The sequence below is a fragment of the Ostrinia nubilalis genome, chromosome 9 (assembly GCF_963855985.1).
Source record: "Ostrinia nubilalis chromosome 9, ilOstNubi1.1, whole genome shotgun sequence".
NCBI lineage: Eukaryota > Metazoa > Arthropoda > Insecta > Lepidoptera > Crambidae > Ostrinia > Ostrinia nubilalis.
This window is the reverse complement of record NC_087096.1, coordinates 394941-418769: the sequence shown is the minus strand read 5'-3', so window position 1 is coordinate 418769 and position 23829 is coordinate 394941. Positions and strand designations below refer to the sequence as shown.

The following is a 23829-nucleotide window of genomic DNA, read 5'->3' as shown; positions in this document are numbered from 1 at the left end:
AAAAATTGTAATTTCAATTAACAAAATCTATGCAAATCGTTCCAAATAGTCCATCGAACTTAAGAAATCAGTATCTTTTATTAATATTGTTATTTATGGACCATTAAAAATTACTTAATAAATTAATTAAAAAAAAATTATGCTCAAACTAGGATTTTTTTTTGTTTTTTCCTCACTTTCTCCACTCTGAACTTCATGTAACGGCTTCTTTGACCATTGTAACATTGCCTTAAGTGTTCACAGCAGATCATACATACAATTTTGGGTATCTACGGCTTGAATACAACCACAATTTCCGACTTAAAGTAAGAAAAATAAGCACTTTTAATGAAATATTGCCTGAATTTTTGAACTTTTTAACTGTGTACACACCACAAATGTAACAAAAATACATTCTGATTATTGAGACAACTTCTTGGCAATGTAGACATGATATTAAAATAAATGCATTTATAAAAATGTACCGATAACACTACAAACTGTGCAACCAAAGTACCGATTAAAGCTAAATTTTAAAACTGAGGGTAGATCCAAAACTACACGTAGGAAAAAAAAAAGAAAAATATTTTTATGATTACTAATACACACCTAATAATAAACTATCAACAGAATCTCGGCACCATTTTCATTTTGATTTTTTGTTGACCAGTGTTATTAGTATAGTCCCGTTAGCCCCTCGAGGTAAGCTAAATAATAATATGCTTGTGTTACGAGTGGGCTCACCACAATAGTCGAGCGGCGCCGGCGGGGTTCGAACCCGCGTTCCTCGGATTTCGAGACGGCCAGTCCTTTATATTTTTATTTTAGACAACATTATAATATGTAACGTAACGTATATAATATATAACGTAACATTTGCATAATAACTATACATGTATGATATTATAAAATATTCCTAAGTAATTACTGACTAATGCTAAATTATAGTAAAGAAAAATATTAACATTAATTTTAACTTTTAGCCCATTGTTACGTCCGTGACGACTACAATTTTACCACCTGAAGACATTGCTATGGAGATAGAAATAGAAAACACAATGGTGCGTTTTATTAATTCATCATTATTATTATAATGCACGTTTTACGTGTACACACTGCTTTTGTGATTTATTAATATTGAAATTTTCTATTCTAATATCGATCTTAACTTTCAGCCCGATGCTGCATCCATGACAGATGACGTGTCAGTTTTACCACCTGAAGTTGCTATGGAAATAGAAATAGAAAAAAACATGGTAGGTTTTGTATATCATTCATTACACGAGGCTTGAATAATTTTTTTACAAGAGTTTTATAAAATAGTTTGGATTTACTTCCATTGTAACTATGTAGCGTTTTATACATTTAATTCCTTTGTTTCAGACTCCAAAGATAACTCCTCGTAAGAAAAAAATAATTAAGAAATTGGAAAAAACAACAGCTGTTGGAGAAAAAAGAAAGAAGAAATTAGCAGCTTTGCGATCCAAAACCTGGCGTTTGCAGAAGAAAACGGCTGAAATGTGTACAGTCATACAGGAATTAAAAACGCGTTCATTGATTAATCAAGAGAGTGCAGATTTATTGTCTTCAATAGATGTTGTAAATAGAGATTTCTTGAAAAAGTTCTTATGTAAAGATAGTACTGCCAGAAAGTATACTCCAGAGCTGCGGAAATTCGCTTTAACTCTCCATTATATAAGTCCAAAAGCTTACAATTTTGTTCGGAAACAGTTCAACACCTGTTTGCCCCATACGCGTACATTGTCGCGATGGTACCAGTGCGTTGATGGGGATCCTGGTTTTTCATCTGAGTCTATTAAAGCGGTAAAAATATTACATGAAATAAATAAAAATAAAAACCCGTTACATAAAACTTTATGTGCCTTAAGCTTTGATGAGATGGCAATTAGGAAAGGGGTTAATTTTGATGGAAATAACTGCATAGGTTTTGTAAATTTCGGGAATGGAGTTGTAAGCGATAATGACCAGCTAGCCAAAGATGCACTAGTTTTCATGCTTACATGCATGAACGGATCATGGAAGATACCATTAGGATATTTTTTGATAAACGGTATAAGTGCTGAACAGAAAGCAGGTTTAATAAAAGTTTGCATTGAGACATTAAGTCAAGACTGTGGGGTTGATATACTCTCAGTAACTTTTGATGGTTGCGCCGCAAATTTGTCGATGGCAAAAATTTTAGGGTGCAAATTAGACAGCACCGACTTAATTGACCCTACTTTTACTGTGGGCAACCATAAAATCGTAATATTCCCAGATCCCTCGCACATGCTCAAGTTAGTGAGAAATACGCTAGGTGAAAAGGGGCCAATCATTGATCCGCACGGCCGTGTTATATCCTGGGAGTATGTAAGATCACTTGTAGAACTTCAGGACAACGAAGGATTACACTTGGGTAACAAATTAAATAAATCTCATATCAATTTCGTTAAACAAGTAATGAAGGTGAAGCTGGCAGCTCAAGTCATGAGTGAATCCGTCGCAAATGCGATTGAGTTTTGCGATACAGAGTTGAATATCACCACTTTTAAGAATTCTGCAGGGACTGTTGAGTTTATTCGAAAAATGAATAATTTATTTGATGTGTTGAATTCTAGAAATCTTAAAGCATATACTTACAAAAAACCATTATCTCAGAAAAGTTTTCCCGAAATCAAACAATTTTTAGACGAGATGGTTGTATATTTGACGAACTTAAAATTAGGGGGTATAAATATTATGCAATCCCAAAGAAAAACTGGATTTATGGGATTTGTTATTTGTATTAAAAGCGTTGTTAAACTTTACGAAACTCAGGTGGTAAATAATAACCTCCAATTTCTGAGCACATACAAAATGAGTCAGGACCATCTAGAGTATTTTTTTAGTGCCATCAGGGCTAAAGGAGGATTTAACAACAATCCATCTGCACAACAGTTTAAATCTGCCTTTAAGAGGATGTTAGTACATGGAGAAATTAAACATATAACGTCAGGAAACTGTATTCCTCTCGAACATATAAACATTTTAACGCTAACGAAACCTGAATTAGCAATAAATAAAACATCTGAGAAAAATAGATTAATTGATAATGAACCTGTAAATACAGAAATGGTTGAAAATATATTAATGAAAGATCACGACTATTTAACAGACCCAACTATTTTGACTGAATTTTCTAAACATATAATTATATACATAGCTGGTTTTGTTGTAAGCAAACTGAAAAAAGAACTTAACTGTGAGGAATGTGTGTCAGCTATAGTATGTAATTCTAAATATGTTAGCCTACAATTGAAAAAAGACAAAGGCGGACTGTGTTATCCTACAGTAGATGTCATAAAAATATGCGAAATTTGTGAAATTATATTTCGTAGGAATAAAGGATTTTATAAAAAAAATCATTTAATAGAGCTAATGCAAGAAAGTCTTAAATACTGTTTAGGATATCCTTTTTTCTCCAAGACTTCACATTTTAAACAACAAACATTTCTTGACTGTCACTATTCGCTCTTAGTTAAAGCCATAAGTTTAAAGTATCTGAAAGTTCGAATACATTATGCAGCTAAAAAGCTTTCAGAAAAGTCTGACATCGTCAGGAATTTTTATAACAAATTAATTTTGTTTAAGGGTCAGTGATACTGATTAAAGTATTATATTAAAGTGGTTTTTTATTTAAATCCTCAAAAACTCAGTTTAACCTCTAAAATATAGAAAAAAGCTTGCACGCACACGCCATCAATCAAGTCCATCCAGTTGTTTAAGCGTAAAAAGGTAAACATACATACATACACACAAACTTTCACTTCACCTTTATAGTAATACTTACTTACTAGATTTTGCGCCTCAGTTTCACCCGCAGCTTACCTAATGAGTTTTCCCATGGGAATTAGATACTTTGGCGGTATAAAGTAGCATCAGGGTGAGCGTAGCTTTCTAATTAATTAAAAAAATATTCCTCACCTATTTACCCCTAAAATCAGGGTAATTTTTAACGTAGCCAATACTAAGTCTATTGTTGTAGCTATAGATATGGTATGTAGATATATTGCTATCTCACTCAGGTGTACGCTAATGACCCATCTACCTCTATTCTCTATCTACGCCATAGAGTATATTATTTTGGGACTTTTGACCACAGATTAGAGAGCTTTTGACAAGACAAGACAGTAAACTGTCAAAGTCGTAATTTTCAATTTTGAGGTTATACCTAGTATTATTGGCGTAAAAATAATGAAATAAATTGATTTATTCTACTCAAGTTCAAGATATTTTTGGGACTAAATAGCGGAATCATAATGGCGTTAAATACGTTAAGGCTTGTGTGCCTGCAAAAGGCTGTTCAAAATGTATTCACTACTATGGCTAAGCGACCAATGGCTTACAAAAGTTCTATCTCATTGGAAACTCTATATCCAAATAGCTCCCTAAAACTAACTTCACCTTCTTTTGTAAGTAATCACACTTGAATGTTAAACTATAATATCTAGTCAATATAAACTCACCAGCACTTAAAACATGTTTCAGAGTGTAGATGCAAAAGACAAGTTTTCTGGCTTCATTCCCATTGAAAAGCTGGTCATCACTTACAGTGCCAGTTCAGGACCTGGAGGACAAAATGTTAATAAGGTAAGGAAAATATCAAAGATAAATTTTAGGATGTCGGTACTCTATTTCAGATAACTTACTCTGATATAAGTGTTTTTGTTTCTATTGTTGACTTAAATCTTACAGGTCCACACGAAAGTTGACCTTAGATTCAAGCTCAGTGACGCAGACTGGATCCATCCTGAAATTCGTCAAAGAATGCAGGAGATGGTAAGCATTGTTCTTTCATGAAACAATAGTAAAACTGTGGTTTTGAACAAACATAGGTTATAATTTAAGACTAATTTTTAATGTTTTTATATTGCAATGAATGATTGTAGTACTCAAACAAGCTGACAAAGGACGGCTACCTGATCGTCCGGTCAGACATCACTCGCTCCCAGCAGCTTAATCTGGCCGACTGCATGCAGAAAGTACGGAAGTTGATCCGTGATGCCGAGCTCCCCGAGAAGGTGGCCAGCCCGGAAACTGAGGAGAGGATCAGACAAAGGTGAGACTTTGTTGAATGAACATTTATCATTTAGGTAGGCTGTGATAGTATATTATAACAAACATTGTGTGCTTAGTACAATATTTTTTACCTACTACCTTTTATTTACCTATTTCTTTCTTTCTACACAAAATTGAAAATGTATTTTTATCCTGATGTCAGTAAATTTTTAACATTTAATAAAATATTCTTTTTTTTCACAGACACCTGAAAGCAGCGCGAATGCGTGTAGAAGTGAAACGTGAATCAGCTATCAAGCGCACTATGAGACAGCCACCCTCCGCTTTTGACTTATGATTCTTTTATTAAATTGGGCATACAACTGATGGCTGGCACTCCTACGATTTGTACTACTTGCTCACTTATTCGAGTATAGAATCGTTCGAGTCTCAGCCTAATACTTTTACTGTTTTGATAGTTAGTTTAGCCATTAGTTAAGTAAATAAATAATTATGTTGTGTTTTAATTTTGTTTTGGTTTTATTTTCTTATTTAACAATTTTTTAACTCAGTATTTACCTATTTTATTACGGTCGCAGTGAAGCATTACGATATTGAAAACGCCTACGAAAATATTACTAGCAAAGTTGGCACTCTCATGATTTGCTCTTATTCTTTCTTTAGTGCACATATAAATATTAAACACTGATATAACTAGCTTTTTTTTTTTCATTTTATTAAGGTTTTGCACAAAGTATTTTATATGAAAAATCCTACTTGTTCACGAATTTGGCAAGGACTTTCTATCAAAATAGTAACGGTCTTATTCATAATAAAATGCTAATATAGGTTTAAAACCTACATTAGCTAAAACGTTTGATAGGCTTAAAACACTCTTATAAACCTCTGATAAAAAACGTTATTCATAATCGTTTATAAACCTTTGATAACTAAAACAGAGTTTAATATTTTCTTTCCACAGACTATACAAAAAGAATGAACGAAAACAGCTTTTTTGGTGATTTAACTTGATGGACCATGTAAAATCATAGACAAATCGCAGAAAAAAAAAACAAAAAATTGGCAGCTGTGACGTTTTACTTACTGACATTGACATTTGGCACGAAAATTTAATAAAGTTTTCGGTTTTTTCGATCAACTCCCAAGTTTTATCAAACTTTTATAAAACTTGGGATTGTATGTTCTGGATTCTGTACCTCTTACCCTGTACTCTGCAATAAGCTCTTACGACGACCCGGCTAGTTACATCGGATACTAATTATGTCCATGACGAAGGAGAACAGACCGCCTAAAAGGCAACGATCAGAAAACTGGTTGGAGGAAGATAAGGTAGTACTTATTTTTAGCCTGATAAAGTGCCTACTAATTTTTGTAGCATGGTTTTATTTATGTTTGACGCCTAGTGTTTGCTTTTCAGTATTTGCTGAAAGAGTTGGTGAAAGAAAGAGTAAATGCAATCGAAAATAAAAATACAGACACTAACACGAATAAACGGAAGGTTGCGGCTTGGGCTGCTTTACAAACAACGTTGGTACATCTTTTGATTTCTGCCTTCAATATAAAATTTTGCCTTTACCTGTAATTCAAAATCCTGTCATTTCTTTTTCAGGTTTAATTCAATGTGCGCTGGTATGAACCGCTCCATTACCCAGTTAAAATCGCAATGGAGCCTCATAAAAATCAGTGCGAAGAAAGACAAGACCATTGCTAGGCAGGCTCAAATTAAAACTGGCGGTGGTCCACCATTATCAGTGCCTGACGATAGGGCTGATGATATAGCATCTTGGTTGCCCAATGAATTTGTAGTCGATGTTAACAGATTTGACTCGGACTCAAATAAAAGTGAATTAATTAACATTCAAGAGGAGGAATCAACTCAAAATACGCAAGATCAGGAATTGATAAATAATGAAGAAATCCAATATGAATTGGTGGTACTTGATGAAGAAATAGAAGATACACATGCTTGTACTACTAGAGGCATATTGGAAGATAAAGAAAATAAAAAAGTAGAGGCAAAAGAAAATAAAGCAAAACCTAATTTTAAAGCACCAGCAATCAAAAAAAAAAGGAAACTGTTAAACAAAGAAGGCTTAATTGATTTAAGCAAAGTTAGGATTTCCGAAATTGCAGAAACAGAATCAAAATGCCGGATTGAACTGCATGAAGTTCAAATGGAAAACGAACGGAAGAAAGGGAGAAACTTGGATCTTGAGCATCAATTATTACAGGAAAAACTTAAATATTACACTCACATTAATAAAGAATAATAAGTCTTTTGATGTTAAAGTTTTTCAAGTACTAACAGATTCTAAATAATAAGTTAGTTCCTCCCTTACTTCTGTTTGTTTTTAATTTGTATTTTATGCAGTTCCAATCCGCATTTTGATTGTGTTTCTGCAATATATTTAGACGGCTATGAATATGTTTACTAGTCATAACTTAATAAGAGTTTGAGATTACTATTAACTAGCTGTTGCCCACGACTCCGCCTGCGTAGACTACTATTTCTGTAACCTACAGGATCTGTGCATTTTTCCAGGATAAAAAGAAGCCTATATGTTATTCGAGACTATATAATCTATCTGTTTTAGCAATTTATTTGTTTATAAGAATTGAACTGTGATTTTTAGTAAGTAAGTTTAATAATTGTACTTAAATTAGTGATATAAAGTAAATACACATATGCCTAGTCACAAACATTCGCCTTTATAATAATAGTGTAAATTATGGTTATTTTGTTTTAAATGTAGAAGGTTGATAACCTCCGAATAGAAACGTTTATACTTAAGCAATTTCTTTGTTTTAAAGAATTGAACTGTGATTTTTAATAAGTAAGTTTGTTGAAACTAATTGTACTTAAATTAGTGATATAAAGTAATTTGTTTTGAATTTTTGCAGAATAATTGCTTTTTTAAAGAGAACTACAGGTTTTGTTTTTGTGATAGTAACAAATTGGACTGAAAATTGAAATACAGGTATTTTTCAATCAAATATTCTTTTTATTTTCATTAAGATGCCAGGAACAGTATCTGAAAAATTAAAATACAACATTTTCATGAACTCAAATGACATTACATAAAAGTAAATCGTTGGAATTTATCAAAATGTATTTTAGTACCATTCAAAAATGTTGATTTATAAAATTTTGTAGTATCAACTGCGACCTACGCCTCAACAATGAAGGTCGGTTGTCGTGAACACTGTTCTCCGTCGAAAGTTGCGGAGTTACAGGGACCTGCTCCATATGTTGTTCTGAAAAATATTATGAATTTGTCAACATTTTGTCATAAAGATTTGTATTCCTTATGTACAGTCAAATTGATAACATTTACCTAACAATGTGTCATTCATATCAATGGCTATATTATGTAATACAGCCAATGCTATGATCACAGCTTTTCCATTTTGGAGGCTTACTGGTAAGCCATGGAGTAGGCATTGGAACCGCTGCTTCCACACCCCAAAACACCTTTCAACAGTGTTCCTAGTTGAGATGTGAGCATTATTGTATGCTTCTTCTTCTGGACGACTAGGCCTTAAAATAGGTGTAAATAGATATGGCAGAAGAGGGTAGCCCGAATCGCCAATAAGGCGTCCTCTAAACTGCCTATCCTCAAATCGTTGTTTTATATTGCTCTCCATAAAAATTCGACTGTCATGTGTACTGCCTCGCCATCTAGCCACTATATCCATTATTTTGAGGTCAGCATCACAGACAACCTAAAATAAAAAAAACAGTATCCTGTAGGTAATCCATCCAATAATATAGTGTTGAATGTTGCTAAAATTTAGATCATACAAAGTAAAAATTATAGACATTATTAAAACAAATCTTTCTCTGTTGTAAACTGTATAAAATCAAAATATATTTTACCTGAACATTCAGGGAATAATAGCCTTTTCTATTAATATAGTACTGGGCCATGTCACCTCCGGTTTTTTTAATTTTAATGTGGGTGCAATCTATGGCTCCTATCACCCCAGGAAAATTTTTAATTGCTCTAAATTTGGCACTAATTCTTTCCTGCTCTCCTATAGTGATAGGCATTTTGATGAAGGAATTTGCCTTATTCGCGATTGCATGCGCGACTCTGGCGCATATCCGGCTCACTGTCGGCTGACTTAGGCCATGGAGGTCACCAGCATCATCTTGTACCTGAAAATGTATGAAAATAATTATAGCAGCCACGACAAAGGGATAAAATAAAACACTTTTTTGTGCTTACCTCACGACGTCCCCAACATCTTATGGCCACTAAAACTTGCAGTTCAGGACACGTGCCACCACCTCTAGCGCTCTGAACCAGATCATCTTCCACCAAATCTATGATGGTGCGCACTGTGTCCTTATTGAACCTATATTTTATTTTAAAATTTAGGTCCCGCAAATCGAATGGGTTGCTTCGTTGGCGGAAGAGCTTTCTACGTCGCGCTGGGTCGGCATTATTGGCTAAATGCACAATTGCATTTATAGCATTCATTTTCACAAGCAAGGATCACAGCAAGGATATTTTGAATAAATAAACCAACGAAGTGACATTCATATGAAATGACATTTATAAAAGTTAGGTTAAAATAGGTTTATTAGAGCTTTAAACAAGGCCCGAGCTCTCGATAACTTATCACACAGATAAAAGAGGATTTTAGCGCTAAATGACGATTATGAATAACAATTTTTATCAAACGTTTTATAAACCTCTAATAAGCATTTGATAAAATGTGAAAAATGATTATGAATAAGACCGTTAAATGAATACGACAGCTTTTTGAAGTGTATTTTAATAAGCTGTCGTAGTATGCCCAATTTACTTACATGTAAGCTCATGTAAGCCATAATATAATTAAATGAAATTTTAAATTACGTACTATATTAAAATTAGAAATAAGTTAAACTAACCGACATAATGCGACGTCGGTGACTAGCTCACGTGATGTTTGTTATTAAACAGTGAAAAACTATGTTAATGTATGTAGGTATTAACATTTTATGAAAATCTCATTAGTAGTTTTGCATGAAAGAGAGATTTTTTGCGGGAAATAATTAGAATTTAGTTAAAAATATGTAATTTCATTTGTAGCCTCTTGTAACAAAGTGTGCTTTGTGTAGAATGCCATTAGAACATTGCGAATGTTGTTTAAAAAACAATATTTAACGTAGGGTACCTTTAAAATGTAGATGTAGTAGTCCTTCCTTCTTCCTTCTTTCCTAGTCAAATCAGGATTAAGAAGTCCTTAGCAGTATGGAGGTGCAGGAATTCATGTTGCTCCAATCAAACAATATTTTCTTTTACCTTCCTTGGAAATGATTATCGCCTAATATTTTCAAATTAAAGGGTAAAAAAAACATCATAATCTTCTTTTTTTTTTCAATAAACAATGACATGGATTTGGAAACCACGATTTCGCCCTATGATTTTGCCGTGTGTCTTCCGATTCCATTGCCATGCCCATGTTGTCATTTCAGTTACCATAGTTACAGTGCGATAGTTTAGATATCAACAAATATTTTGAAAACGTTTGTGACTTCGATATTTTGTCCTAAATATTTTGCCCCGATGTCTTACAGGGATTTGCGAAGTAAGTTTTTATTTTATAATGTGTAAATATAAAAATATCACTAGACCAGATAAAGCTTTTGCTTCCATCTCCAAAACTCCAAAGCAGTCACTTTTAATCTCACTTTTAACTTAGTTCTTGATCTTCTCTTTTTTATTGGTTGGGTTTTTGTGGCGGTCAAGCTGTAGATCCTGGCTACACAGGAGTTGCAGTGGTGGGAACGAGAGGTGGGAATACTCCCGTTTTAACTTAGTTCTATTCATTCTTTTAGCAGGAAAAGGCAAAGGCATACATCCATAATGCCATACAGCCAAAGTTACATTCAGTCTACCTAGCTAAAAACCCATCATAGTCATAACGTGTTCTGTTTGGCTCAGATTTCAGCGAAGCCATGCGCGTGCTGGGGTTCCCGGAGCCGATCTCGCTGGAGAGCTTCCGAAGCCCCAACTGGGCGCTGCTGGAGGCCTGCTTGCGTTGGCTGGCGGCGCGCGTGGAGCCCGACGCGGCGCTGGCGGGCGGCGCCGCCTCCGTCGACCAGCGGGTTGCCATGGTCACGCATGCGGTCGCGCTCTTTGTAAGAGCTTTTTTTTAAAATATTTTTATGATTAACGATACAATTTAGCTTACCACGAGGGGCTAACGGGACTATTAGTAACTAAAAAAACTACCTACTTTACTAACTTTTAAAAAAAAGTTATGAACGCTTGGGCTCTTTTTTCAATTGGTGCGCCGGGTTAGATGCAGGTAGATTGATGTTTTAAAGATGTATCATAAAACCATGTTAGAAAACTTCTGGATTCTGGAGAGTTAAAAAGCCTTTTAGGAAACCAGTTACGTAGAAGTATAAAAAAAGGCTTTTAGGAAACTAGTTTCCTAACTTCGGTTTCCTTAACGGCTGAAGGGGAAGGTGCGCTAGTGCTTTTCTCTTAGGCCCGGTGAAACGCAATTGCAACGAAACTGCAACTTCTAGTTTTTCCAGTTGTTCTTCCAGTTTGAAATGGTCGCGTCATGTGTGGTCTCTCAACGGAATCTATGGCAGAAACTTAGATGCAACTCAAAAGTAACTAGAAGTTGCAGTTTCGTTGCAATTGCGTTTCACCGGTGTTCTGGGCCTTATTCGTATGGTGCAGGCAACTCATTAATAACTCAGATGACTCCTTTTTCACATTGTACTTGGCAGCATTCTCGCGCGAACCTCAAGCTGAACGGCAAAAGGCTGTATGGCGCGGACGGCTGGGCGGTGCGCGAGCTGCTGAAGGCGGCAGGACTGCTGCGGGCGGCCCTGGAGGCGCCGCCGCCCGACGACCACCAGCCCGACGGCTCCGCGCTGCACTACGACGTCACCAACCGGGTGAGACAGGGTCTATTACTAGCAGCCTCGTGGCCATAGCCTATGGAAGGTGTACCCGGTTGGTTGAGCGGTGCGCGAGCTCCTGAAGGCGGCAGGACTGCTGCGGGCAGCCCTGGAGGCGCCGCCGCCCGACGACCACCAGCCCGACGGCTCCGCGCTGCACTACGACGTCACCAACCGGGTGAGATAGGGTTTATTACTAGCAGCCTGGTCGCTATAGCCTATGGCAGGTGTACGCGGTTGGTTGAGCGGTGCGCGAGCTGCTGAAGGCAGCAAGGCTACTGCGGGCAGCCTTAGAGGCGCCGCCGCCCGACGACCACCAGCCCGACGGCTCCGCGCTGCACTACGATGTTACCAACCAGGTAAGACAGGGTCTTCTACGAGCGCCACAGCCTATGAAAGGTGTAGCCGGACAGTTGGGCGGTGCGCAGCTTCTGACAGCGACTAGCAGCCAGATAGCTCAGCGCTCAGCTACGACGTCACCAACCGGGTGAGATGGTGAATGGGATATGAACTCTACTACGAGCAGCCCTACCCAGAACTGAATATATTCTTCTTCCCCTTTTCTATTTTACACCTTATTTTAATGGGTTTTCCAAAATTCTAAACTAAACTTTTTTGATTTTCAGCTAGGAGAAATAAAACTGGCCCGGTCATTAGCGACAGATATCACTGCGCAGGGCGCTTTCCTCTACGATTTGCTGGCCAAAGAGGCAGAAAATAAGGTAAAAATAACCGGTTCATTTCCGCCTTGTAAAATCGTTCGTTTCAGCCGAATGACGTCCACTGCTGAACAAAAGCCTCCCCCAAGGATTTCCATAAAGACCGATCCTGCGCCGCTCGCATCCAGGCACCTCCCGCGACCTTCACCAGATCGTCGGTCCACCTAGTGGCCTTGTAAAGTTGTTTAGTTTTAGAGTAGGCGCACACCGTTGATTTTTCGTCGGCCGATAGTTTAGTCGGGCAGTTGATCAGTATCGGCATGTATGGGAGTGCGCACACTACGCCGATTCGATTTGGCCGATTCTTCATACAATTTAAAATCGGGCACAACTATCGGCCAACTAAAAATCAACGGTGTGTGCCTACCTACTCTTAGTTTTCCACTGCAAGAGGACGACCTTCTCTATATGGGGAGGCTTAGATATTTAGTCCTTAGTTGCCTCTTACGACATCCACGGGACAAACGGTATTGGTCCTCGGGATTCTGCTCTGCCGGAACCACACGGCATTTTGTGTATCGCAGGAGGTCCGCGAGCAAGCACTATCGCGTCCGCTGGACATGTCGGCGATGGAGGCGAGCCTGAGACGCGCGCTGGAGTCGGCGGGGGGACAGCTGTCGGCGGCGCGCGAGCAGATCGCCAACGTAGCCGCGAGCGAGGCCGCGCTCGACGCCAAGCTCGAGCGCCGACGCGCTGAGCTGCTCAGAGCAGAGAAACGGCTGCACACCGTGCAGAAGATCAAGTGAGTTACCATGATGGAATGCCGTCTTCCATGAGGTAGGTACCTAATGAAGCATTTTCTTGCGTTTCGATTTCGTGACGCAAATGCATCCTACCTTTAATTAATTCGTCTTCTATTTCTTGTCATTTTTTATAAGATGTTTTTTTATGAATAGTGAACAACGACCATCAATCAGACCGTATTGTTCATATACCACTAACATAGTCTAGCCTTTAGGGACTTCTTTTAGAGGTTGAAACTTATTGAACACCGTGGCCCCGTAAAGCTGCGTTTCCACTAGAGATGTGCGAGGATGCATAAGGGTGCTTCATATACCTCGCCTCGGTAAATGAAGCGATTCTATTGGTTTTTACAAACACATCCCTCGCTACGCAGTAGGTACGCATCCTCGCACATCTCTGGTGGAAACGTAGCCTAATTGTAGCTAAAGTCCTACAATTAGGCTGTGTTAATGATACCTAGTATTATATTATCTGTGATGATACTTAGAGTAGGCGCACACCGTTGATTTTTTGTCGGCCGATAGTTTAGTCGGGCAGTTGATCAGTATGGGCAATATGGGCATGTATGGGAGTGCGCACACTACGCCGATTCGATTTGGCCGATTCTTCATACAATTTGAAATCGGGCACAACTATCGGCCAACTAAAAATCAACGGTGTGCGCGCCTACTTAATGTGTAATTTACCGACAAATGTGATATTTCCAGACCAGCTTACGCAGGCGAGCTGGCGGCACTCGAGAGCGAGATCGAGCAGCTGTGGGAGCAGTACGTGCTGCGCTACCGCTGCGTGGAGGCGCTCAAGCACCAGCTCAGCGTCTTGGAGAGCGCGCAGGCCGAGGCGAGCTCACAACCTTAATCCTTTGTTACCACTTTAAAAGCTATAGTCCAGTCATTATAGTAAGTTCACCTCGGAATTCGAGATACCCAGCTGTAAGTCTGTAAATACGTGTATATTGATGTCGCAGTCGGATTGTATAATCCGCCGTTTTACATTACCACTAGGCATTTTACATTACAGCTCTGTTTTGTAATACGGCGGTTCAACGTTTAGGCGGATTGAATACGGCTGAATGAAAATCCGCCGGAATGTATTCGGCGCCAAACGTTCTTCAATACGGCTAGCCGTAATGTAAAACAGCGTGTCGTTACCCGCCGCTTTGACAGTTTTTAGTTCCCATTTTCAATACCGTGGCGCTGCCTGACATAACAACAACAATGGCGTCGGATGCAGAAAATGTGTTGCTAAATTACGGAATTATTTCTGAATCGAATAAAGAAAACGTCATAAATATGTGTGTCGACAGTGAGTTTAAGAACAATTTTAACTTGCAATTGAAGAATTTCTATTCTTCACAATGTGGAACAGTCAAAAAACCGTGGACAAGGGACCGAGTTTTGGAGGTTATAGCCCACATCAAAACCGCTAAAGTGGCTATGGATTCTGGTGTTCGGCGGAATCCTACTCAATATTATTGGTGCAAAAAGTATGATATTATGTACCGGCCACTGTGGCCGGTGAAGATTTTGAGATATCTTTTATTTTAAGATGTTTGTACCTTGTGATTACTCATTATGTTTAAAAATGACTAAATCCAAATCTTTCATTATATTATTAACTTTCAAAAAAAGTTTATTTGTTTTGAGATGGCTGTCCTTGTGATTTATAAACATACAAAAAAATTACTGAAGCCAAATATATTATTTAGTATTACTTACAGTAACGAAGATAATAATTCTTACTTAATTACTAAGGAATATCGTGAGAAGAAATCTTTCGTATTAAAATTTATTTACATTAAACATTGTTTTATTTTGTAAGTATGGTCACCCTACAATCTAAATAGTAGTACGATGCGGCTAAACGTGGGCCGCCGTATTGAAGAACGTATCGCAATGACAATCCGCCTAAACGTTGAACCGCCGTATTACAAAACAGAGCTGTAATGTAAAATGCCTAGTGGTAATGTAAAACGGCTGATTATACAATCCGACTGCGACATTGACACCCTAAAAGTTGTCTCAAAACCTACATATGGTAGGGTGTAAGCAACTATTAAATTTCAACAACAACTTTTAGGGTGTCAATATACAAGTATTTACAGATTTACAGCTGGGTATCTCGAATTCCGAGATTCTTACCTAATTTAAGCTTAAATGACTGGACTACTAATCTAGTAGACACGCGGTCGCGTGTCCCGCCAAGTTCAAGTATAATTAGAACTGGCGACCAGCACCGTGTGTAATATTATGGTGGACCAGACCCGCGGCAAACTCGACATCCTGCTCACTCAAGAGCAGGGCGAGCAGGATGACTAGCGTGCCGCGCGAGCCCGTTCGCCCAGTTTGGACGCACCATTACACGAACCATTTGGAGCCACTTTTGACCTATACTATATTCTCATACCTATCTATATTTTTTACTCAACAAGACATACTATTGATTCTATTTGTCAAACGAGATGATTGATGACCTTTATGTATTTTATATCTAACTTGTTCTCTTTTATTGATAATCAGGCAGCAGAGGAACAACAGGCGGCGATCATGCAGCTCATCCACAAGTACGAAGCGGAGGATGTTTTGGGAAAACTAAGCGATTCCGGTGAGAAATACTAGACTTACTTAAAACTAGATAATTACGTTATTAACGATCACGTAAATTAATTTGACTGATCGCTGACTGTTTCAGATGAAATGGACTCCAGTGACGAAGGTAAAGACCTGAGCGAAGTGAAGCAGCCCAGACCAGCCACGAGACCCAAAACTAGGCTCAGAATCAAAACTGCAGGTAACATGTTCAACAGGCTCGCTCTATGAATAGACATAGACTTGTGAGTCTAGACAAAATGCACATTATAATCGCAAACCAGTCGAAAAATGGTCGAAAGGCCTTTTTTTATATGGAGTTTTGACGGATTTAATTTTCGATTCCATCAAAAAGTGCAACTTGCAGAAGAGGTCGTCACAGCTTTGTCATTTCTTACCTGATTGTCCAATGTTCGCCAGGCGCAGGCGCGGCGGAGGCTCGGCGAGCGTTCGGCAGCATGGCGGCGCGCGACTCGCTGGACGAAATCCGCGACGAGGACGACTCGCGATCAGACTCCGACCTCTCCGACGCGCAGCTCTACGGTCAGTCACCGCCACCGCTGTTGATGTACCGAACACGTTTCACATTGTCACACACATCCAAAATATACAACAATATTTTTTATTAATATGTCTACCTCCTTACAAAAACTTTAAGAAGTTGCCTTTTCTTAAAAAAGCAAACAAAAACTCGACAAAAACAAAAGAAAAAATACAATCTTCGATAGTCAACTGTTAACTTTGTATTTGACAGGCAACCCAATCTCACTTGAGAAATAGCGCGGTCTAAATTATTTCAGGAAACTTGTAGAAAGATATTGTAGATCATTTGCTAAATTAATAATAGTTAAGTAACTGACTTACATCGATCAAAATTATCTTCACAAAGATAAATGCCTCGGTAGATGAAAAATCAGGACTCACTCACTACCTACTTTTCCGTTTTTCTTTTTTGCTAATGTCAAATGACACCACAGTCCACAGATAATCTATCCATCAAGATGGCGGAGAGCGTTTTTTATAAAGGTCTAATTAAAAAAAAGTTTTTTTTTTGTTTAATAAAACAATGATTAATCCAAGTTTTATTTAAAAAAAAAGTGTCAATTATTACAACAATTAAATGTTTCTCTCGGCAGCCGGCGGTGACGTGCCGGCGCGATGGTCGCGCGCTCGTCCGCGGCCCGCCACGCGCACACTAGCTGCCGCCGACGACGACGACTTCGCCGACCTCATCGAGGGTAAACAATACTTAACACCGAACAAAAGAATTCAAAACAAATACCTACGTAACGTTTAGGTGAAGCGCCATTAGCATGTGCCGAGAGTGACGGGCATGGCGTGAAACTTTACGTAAACCTTGATGCAGTTTCGTTAGGAGCGCTCCTGGTACCGGAGTTCATCTTTTCAACCAACAGTAGCCCATTGCTGGACGTAAACCTCCCCCAAGGAGCGCCACAAAGCATGATCTTTCGCTGCTCACCTTTACCTTCGTCTGACTCGCTGATATCATTACGCGCGAGCGCAACCGACGGCAGCGTTGAAGGAGCTGCAGCCTTGTCTTTGCATAGGCTGATCATAATGTTCTTCTTCTTGTCGGGTCGACAGCAGACCTATACAGTGTCAGCCCAAAACTTCGCTACAAGAGTGGCGTTGTCAGTAGCATTTATTAAATCTTTCTACGTGCTGTTCTTTGGGCACGCAGGACACGACTGTACTTCATCGACTGGGGAACACATTCACACATGTACTCCAAGCTTGATCATAATGTTTGTCCTGCGGCAGGCGTGGAGGGCTCGGGGGCGGAGTCGCTGGGCAGCTCGTCGGAGAGCGAGCTGCGGCTGACGAGCGCGCGGCCCAGCGCGGCGCCCATCAGTGCCTCCGCGCTTTCTGACAATGAGTTCTAAATATCAGGTGAGTCAACTGCTTCTGTCTAAAGCCTGGTCCGTGAGCACGTAGAATCCCGTCCAATGACCCCAAGCTACCCATCCTTATCGCTCGCGCGTAATTATATTGCTGTCGCGACTGTGCGACGGGCGCCCGCAGTGAGTGTGCGAGCGCGACAGCAACATAATTACGTGAGAGCGACAAGGATGGGCAGCTTGGGGTCATTGGACGGGATTCTACGTGCTCACGGACCAGGCTTTAGTACTATCCCATGCCAAAAGTCCTCAAACTTTCTTGTAGTAGCTTTTAGGTTTTAGAAATCATTTAACATTAATATCTAATACAAAATGATCATATCACAGGTTCACAGGGTAAACAATAACAACATTTTAGTATAAAACAGTATATATTTGCACGTCACTTTACAAGCGGAAAATATTTCCAATACAATTAAACAATAAATATATTATTTCAATAAAAGAAATTCGTTGACTCCGCCCCATACTGACCTACACAGACGGTAAGTTACATCTTACAGTATATTGTTCCTTAAACATTTGTATGTACAAAATTAAATTATTTACTAATATTTCCAATTACGCACCTAGCTGTACAGAACAAGAATTTAATGGAAATACTTGTTACATTTACTCCCGGTTTTCAATTATTTGACCCATTTAGCTTATGAAGATAAAATTCTAAGTAAACTATACCTACATTTCAGTTCCATTAAAATAAAAATACATTACATTTTGCTTAAAAACAATAAAGTTTAAATAACAACATTATAAAGTATCTAAAGCTACTGAAAAATTAGCACAAGTGATCTAAATCTAAGATATGTCAGCTAATATTGGATCGGTAACGAGACACGACATATTACAGCGAAAATATTAATTAAGAAAAAATATAAATATAGTACTTACTTTTCTACGTAAAATTTATAGTAATGGGACAACAAGACAGAACAAGATTTTGATTTTACATAAAAATATAATATGCTCTTTCGCTCACAAACAGAGCAATATCATAAAATTGGTTTGAAACTGTCTCTACCTGAAGGTTACATTATTTTCGTGAGTAGTCTAGAATTACTTAAAATTAAGGATATAAAACATTAACGAATTGAGCAAATTTAGACTCTATCTACCAATCGTGCTCACAATTTGGCACCGGTTAGGTACAAAGGACTTCGATTCAAATGTACAAACACTACGGACCGACGATAGTGAGGTCTTTACTTGAGTCATTACAGAAGAGTCAAGAAGTTTAGAATCGTCAAATTCAAAGACTAAAACTTTATACATTACATTTTATTCATTGAAATGTGTATTTCTCTATCTCTGTAATAACACAAGTGTAGACTCTACCGGTCGGACTATAGGAATAAAGTAACTATAGCCTGACCAGGAACATAAAAACCCTCGCCATGTTGCGGAAAACTAATGGTACTAATTTCTTTTAATGGCAACAGTAACTGAAAACTTCATTGTCATGTCACCTTGCATGTCAGTCTATTGCTGTCAAAGTGTAAACAAACTTTATTTTAAATGTGCGCAATTGATTTTGTGAATTAAATTGCTAAAATCTTTTCATAGTCGTGAAAGAAAAGTGGTTCACAATGTGTTAAAGTATTTGTCGAAGAGAAATACTAAGGGTTCGGACAATATTTTCATTGAATAATTTTTCCGACAAGGGTGTCAAATTGACTGACATGTTTATCGTATAGTACAGTCCACTATGAAAATTAGCTGTGGTTTGCTTCAACTACCTATTTTAAAGTTTTTTGTCACTTTCTAAGTGTTGAATTTTATGGAATTGGGAAAGAAGTACCGAGTTTGAAGCGTTCATGAGCAGACATTGCAGTTGAATATTCAAGTTCTGAATTTGATTATTGATGAATAATAAAATAAATCCTACTAGCTCGATTGATGTTTTCATTTAATTTATTTAAACCAGGTTACCTATAATAATATTTTTTCGTTAATTCATGAAAATATCAAATTAGCCCGTAATCCTGAATCCTGATACATAAAGTTAGCCTATTAATTTAACACAGGTACGACTGTACTCAGTGTTGCACTATCAAATGCAATTGACGCGCCTCTATGCCAGGGTTTTTATGTTCCTGGTCAGGCTATAAAATTAGTTAATAGCTAAGTTGCTAACACTATTGTAAATAGAGATATTCCGTTTACATTAGCTGTCTCTACATTAAAAGTGTTCTAAAGTCTCTACATTGCAATATCTGCGTTCGATAAGTAATAGAGATTGTTTTGGATGGGCTTAAGTTTGTAGCAATGCACATAATATTACTAAAGATTCTGGTTGAAGATAGCTTCCACTTTCAGCCTGATCATCGCTTTGCCTTTGAGAGGTCTTGTGGTAAAAAAAGTAAAACAAGAGCTAAATAGCAAAAAAAAAATCCTCGAATATCTCTATTCACCTAAAAATAAAGTGAACTAAATATAAATAAGACTTAGACATAGCATATAACACAGATATTTGACGATATTACACAAGTTTACAAATTTTCTGTTAGTATAGTGCCAGTATGTTAGAGCAAAGTTATTACCGTAGTACGAGAAAGCTGATTCGTTTAATATTCTGTGGAAGTCTTATTGATTTAAATAAATCTTTCTTTCTTCTTGCTTTCCTAAAAGTAGACATGTTTCAAAATATACCCCAGATATAAAAAAAAAGCCTTTAGTAGTCTGGTGTTGTCAAAGTGAACATTTGTATAGTGTTACGAGATAAACTTTGCTCTCTAGTGAGTGTTAATCCCCCCAATTGTTAGATCTAAAAGTGCATTGTAAGTAGGTACATAATAATATAAGGTAGAGCTAAATGTGCGTTAGTAACGTTAAGGCTATGTACAGTATGTCAGGTCCTAAAGCTATCTCGTTTAGTTTGGTATGATATGTTAGCGTTAGTTCTAGCCTACCGAGTATTCAGATTCATACTACCCTACAATAACGCGATGTTGGTCCCCTACGTCTACCGCATTTAATAAATATCTTCGTTGAAGCGGTTGTTTCACCAATACAATCGATGCATTCGAATAATATTGTTTTTCCTTCAAGTGAAACTTTGCTTCTATTGATTTGAAGAAAGCAACGTTTATCAGAGTTGGGCTGTACTGTTAATAATGTACACCCAACTACAGATAGTATTGAATAAACTAACTACTCTACCACTTAAGGACTTTCCCACAGCTGTCAAATAGCTGATTTGCCCTGTAACGTAATGCAACGGCTGATTACCAATAGGTTTGTTCAGAGGATTACCTACTCGTTCGATTACATAGAGCTAGTTAGATACGATGTTATCTCACGTATTACAGTCTACATAAATGCCGATCGATCGTTTCGTCTGTACAGCTCAATGCTTGTGGAGCAAGTCGTTCCATCATTGAAGGGATCAGAACGTTGTTTGGTGATGCAGTCGATAGCACATCAGACCATTGATTTTCAAGTTAGCACCAATTGGTCCCAGTTTCCACCTAGTTGGAGAATGAAATCTGAGGTGGAATTGTGTAAAGCAATCGTAATCATTTGATAATTGACAGTTCATAACGTACGATAAAGTCAGTTAAACAAAGCGTTTGACAGAATAATCGTACGTTATAAACTGTCAAATGATTACGATTGCTTTACACAATTCCACCTCTGATTGGTTATTAAAAACATTTCTCGGCTCCGCTCCGCCTAGAAGGAAACAGGACTTTACAACTACTTAGACGCTACAGAGTTCGACGTGCCGTCGCCTGCTCCTCGTATGCTCGTCACTGGTCGCCTAAAGCCTGGTCCGTGAGCACGTAGAATTTTGACCAATGACCCCAAGCTACCCATCCTTATCGCTCGCGTGTAATTATATTGCTGTCGCGACTGTGCGACGGGTGCCCGCAGTGTGAGTGTGCGAGCGCGACAGCAACATAACTACGCGCGAGCGATAAGGATGGGTAGCTTGGGGTCATTGGACAAAATTCTACGTGCTCACGGACCAGGCTTTAGTAAATGCCGCCGGGTCGCGCGGTGAAGCCCGAGCTGAGGCTAGCGCGTGGAGTCGCTGGAGGCGGTGGTGGTGCTGGCCAGCGAGTCGTGCTGCTCGGCCGCGTGCCGGCTCTCGTCGCACACCGCGATGAATTGCTCGGCGTACGCCCTGCGGAGGTGGCGTAGGGATGAGAAACGGAAGATTTAAAGCGGGTTTTACACCGCAAGCGGAGCGAACCCATTCTTCTTCTTGTCGTGTCGACTAAAAACCTACACAGTGTCAGCCCAAAACTCTGCTACAAGAGTCGCGTTGTCAGTAGCATTCATTAAATCTTCCTGCGTGCAGCTGACATACCGAAGCGAACCCATTAATGACTTCGTTTACCTAGCAAATACAAAAATGCATATCTGTTTCCACCAACAAAGTGTCGAGCGAAAATGACAAAGAGGGCGAAAGAAGTTAAAATGAGCTTGCTCATCAAATCAGCACTGCCGAACTCTTTTTGGTGGAAAAGCAATCCTATTTTATGAAGACCGCTCCGCTAGACATCCCTAGTTCATTCCTTTTTGGTCGTGGAAAAGGGGTTTAATGATTCTTATACGGTGTATAGAATATGTACCTCATCATTACAGTTGATAGAAAATCGATTAAGAAATCAGACGTTTCTAGGAGTTGAATTCTACCACAGAAAAGCATATTATTTGCCTCTTACTCGGAAAACTTGGAAACTAATGAAATTATTTGCCTCTTGCTCGGAAGATTGCAAGGTCAGCTGGAAGAGAATGCCACTTGGCATTAAGCTCGCCTATTTGTACTGTTAATTATGAAAAATATAAAACGTTTAAATAACGGTATCGTTGTGGTCAATGAGATGCTGTCATAGTGACATTGACGTAATGTCAATGTCACACTAGGATCAAACGTTAGAATAGCGGGACGCGCGGTGACGACTCCGCGCGCTTTTGTGTTAAGTGATGAATTGTATCTAAAATAAGGCAATATAATGTGAAAGTTAAGTATCCAGTGTTTTATTTATGAGAATAGATCTACCGGCCTGTAATAGTACTGATCATTTTTGTGTGAAATAAAGTCTTTAAATCTATATATATAAAAGAAAGTCGTGTTAGTTACTCCACTTATAACTCAAGAACGGCTGAACCGATTTAGCTGAAAATTGTCAGGGAGGTAGTTTAGAGCCAGGAGAAGGACATAGGATACTTTTTATCCCGTTCGAAATTTTAAAAAAAGTCTGCTTATTTATTGCCATTAAGGCGGAACAAAGTTCGCCGGGTCAGCTAGTAAATAAATAAATGCTTGGAAACTGGAATTTTTTGCAACTCCACCGACTCCTATCCCGGAACGGTCCTATCTTCCCTGTAACGTACCTGTCGAGCCCGGTGTAAGTGCGCTTGAGGTCTGCGTCGGAGACGCGGTCGCGGTCGGCGCGCCGCTTGCGGTGGATGCGCTCGAGCGAGCGAGTGAGCTGAGAGTCGCGGTCGCGCGCGTCGCGTCTTCGGAGACGCTGGAACAGGGAAAATATTTTCTTGAGATTACAGTGGATATCACGAGCCTAGCTGATAACAAAGTTTAGTAACGGTGCGCTGCAGGCAGCATATAATAATAAATATCCTTGGACGTTGTACACTACGCTTCTAATCCCAAACTAAGCAAAGCTCAATATGGCGCGAAAGATCAATGACTACAAGATGAACAAGAAAGATATTCTAACCCGCAAATGGAGTAATAATAGATCGAACATTAGAAAAGGGCACGTGAAGTCGACTAGAATGTCAAGCATCCTTTGACATTAGTTCGGAAGGTACACAGAAATGCGAGTTCTACATGAAGCTGTAAGTAACAAGGCACAAAAGATATAGTCTAGCGATCAGAGATCTGATCTAAAAAAGCAACATACATGATGGCAGGAGTAAAAATGCGTGTGTAGACTGTA

General features: G+C 38.6%; 2 protein-coding genes and 3 long non-coding RNA genes across 5 annotated transcripts; 3 read left to right on the top strand and 2 right to left on the bottom strand.

Moving 5' to 3' along the window:
- Nucleotides 1-668: 668 nt before the first annotated feature.
- On the top strand, nt 669-2651 carry LOC135074344 (uncharacterized). Its single transcript, XR_010257819.1, has 3 exons — nt 669-1040; nt 1155-1235; nt 1363-2651. It is a non-coding gene; the product is annotated as an uncharacterized LOC135074344 (long non-coding RNA).
- Nucleotides 2652-2742: 91 nt separating this feature from the next.
- On the bottom strand, nt 2743-4076 carry LOC135074345 (uncharacterized). Its single transcript, XR_010257820.1, has 2 exons — nt 3943-4076; nt 2743-3846 (listed from the first exon to the last, which is right to left on the bottom strand). It is a non-coding gene; the product is annotated as an uncharacterized LOC135074345 (long non-coding RNA).
- Nucleotides 4077-4135: 59 nt separating this feature from the next.
- LOC135074885 (large ribosomal subunit protein mL62) lies at nt 4136-5543 on the top strand. Its single transcript, XM_063969262.1, has 5 exons — nt 4136-4430; nt 4507-4608; nt 4714-4797; nt 4908-5077; nt 5281-5543. The coding sequence occupies exons 1-5, from the start codon at nt 4278-4280 to the stop codon at nt 5372-5374; spliced, it is 603 nt and encodes a 200-aa protein (XP_063825332.1). The 5' UTR covers nt 4136-4277; the 3' UTR covers nt 5375-5543.
- Nucleotides 5544-10587: 5044 nt separating this feature from the next.
- Nucleotides 10588-17905, top strand: LOC135074783 (clusterin-associated protein 1). The gene is made up of 11 exons (XM_063969165.1): nt 10588-10617; nt 10974-11170; nt 11777-11947; nt 12577-12672; nt 13194-13411; nt 14121-14253; nt 15933-16017; nt 16105-16203; nt 16422-16544; nt 17138-17239; nt 17784-17905. The coding sequence occupies exons 1-11, from the start codon at nt 10596-10598 to the stop codon at nt 17903-17905; spliced, it is 1368 nt and encodes a 455-aa protein (XP_063825235.1). The 5' UTR covers nt 10588-10595.
- A 367-nt stretch (nt 17906-18272) lies between these two features.
- On the bottom strand, nt 18273-23382 carry LOC135074335 (uncharacterized). The gene is made up of 2 exons (XR_010257815.1): nt 23264-23382; nt 18273-22046 (listed from the first exon to the last, which is right to left on the bottom strand). It is a non-coding gene; the product is annotated as an uncharacterized LOC135074335 (long non-coding RNA).
- Between the last annotated feature and the right edge of the window lie 447 nt (nt 23383-23829).

What these genes read in the sequence shown, in the direction of transcription:
- LOC135074885 (XM_063969262.1), top strand. Translation starts at nt 4,278, where the DNA reads ATGGCGTTAAATACGTTAAGGCTTGTGTGCCTGCAAAAGGCTGTTCAA. An exon ending in GTCAAAGAATGCAGGAGATG is followed by an intron (nt 4,798 to 4,907) that starts GTAAGCATTGTT and finishes GAATGATTGTAG; the next exon opens with TACTCAAACAAGCTGACAAA. An exon ending in GAGGAGAGGATCAGACAAAG is followed by an intron (nt 5,078 to 5,280) that starts GTGAGACTTTGT and finishes TTTTTTTCACAG; the next exon opens with ACACCTGAAAGCAGCGCGAA.
- LOC135074783 (XM_063969165.1), top strand. Translation starts at nt 10,596, where the DNA reads ATGTCTTACAGGGATTTGCGAA. An exon ending in TGGAGAGCGCGCAGGCCGAG is followed by an intron (nt 14,254 to 15,932) that starts GCGAGCTCACAA and finishes ATTGATAATCAG; the next exon opens with GCAGCAGAGGAACAACAGGC. An exon ending in CTCCGACGCGCAGCTCTACG is followed by an intron (nt 16,545 to 17,137) that starts GTCAGTCACCGC and finishes TTCTCTCGGCAG; the next exon opens with CCGGCGGTGACGTGCCGGCG.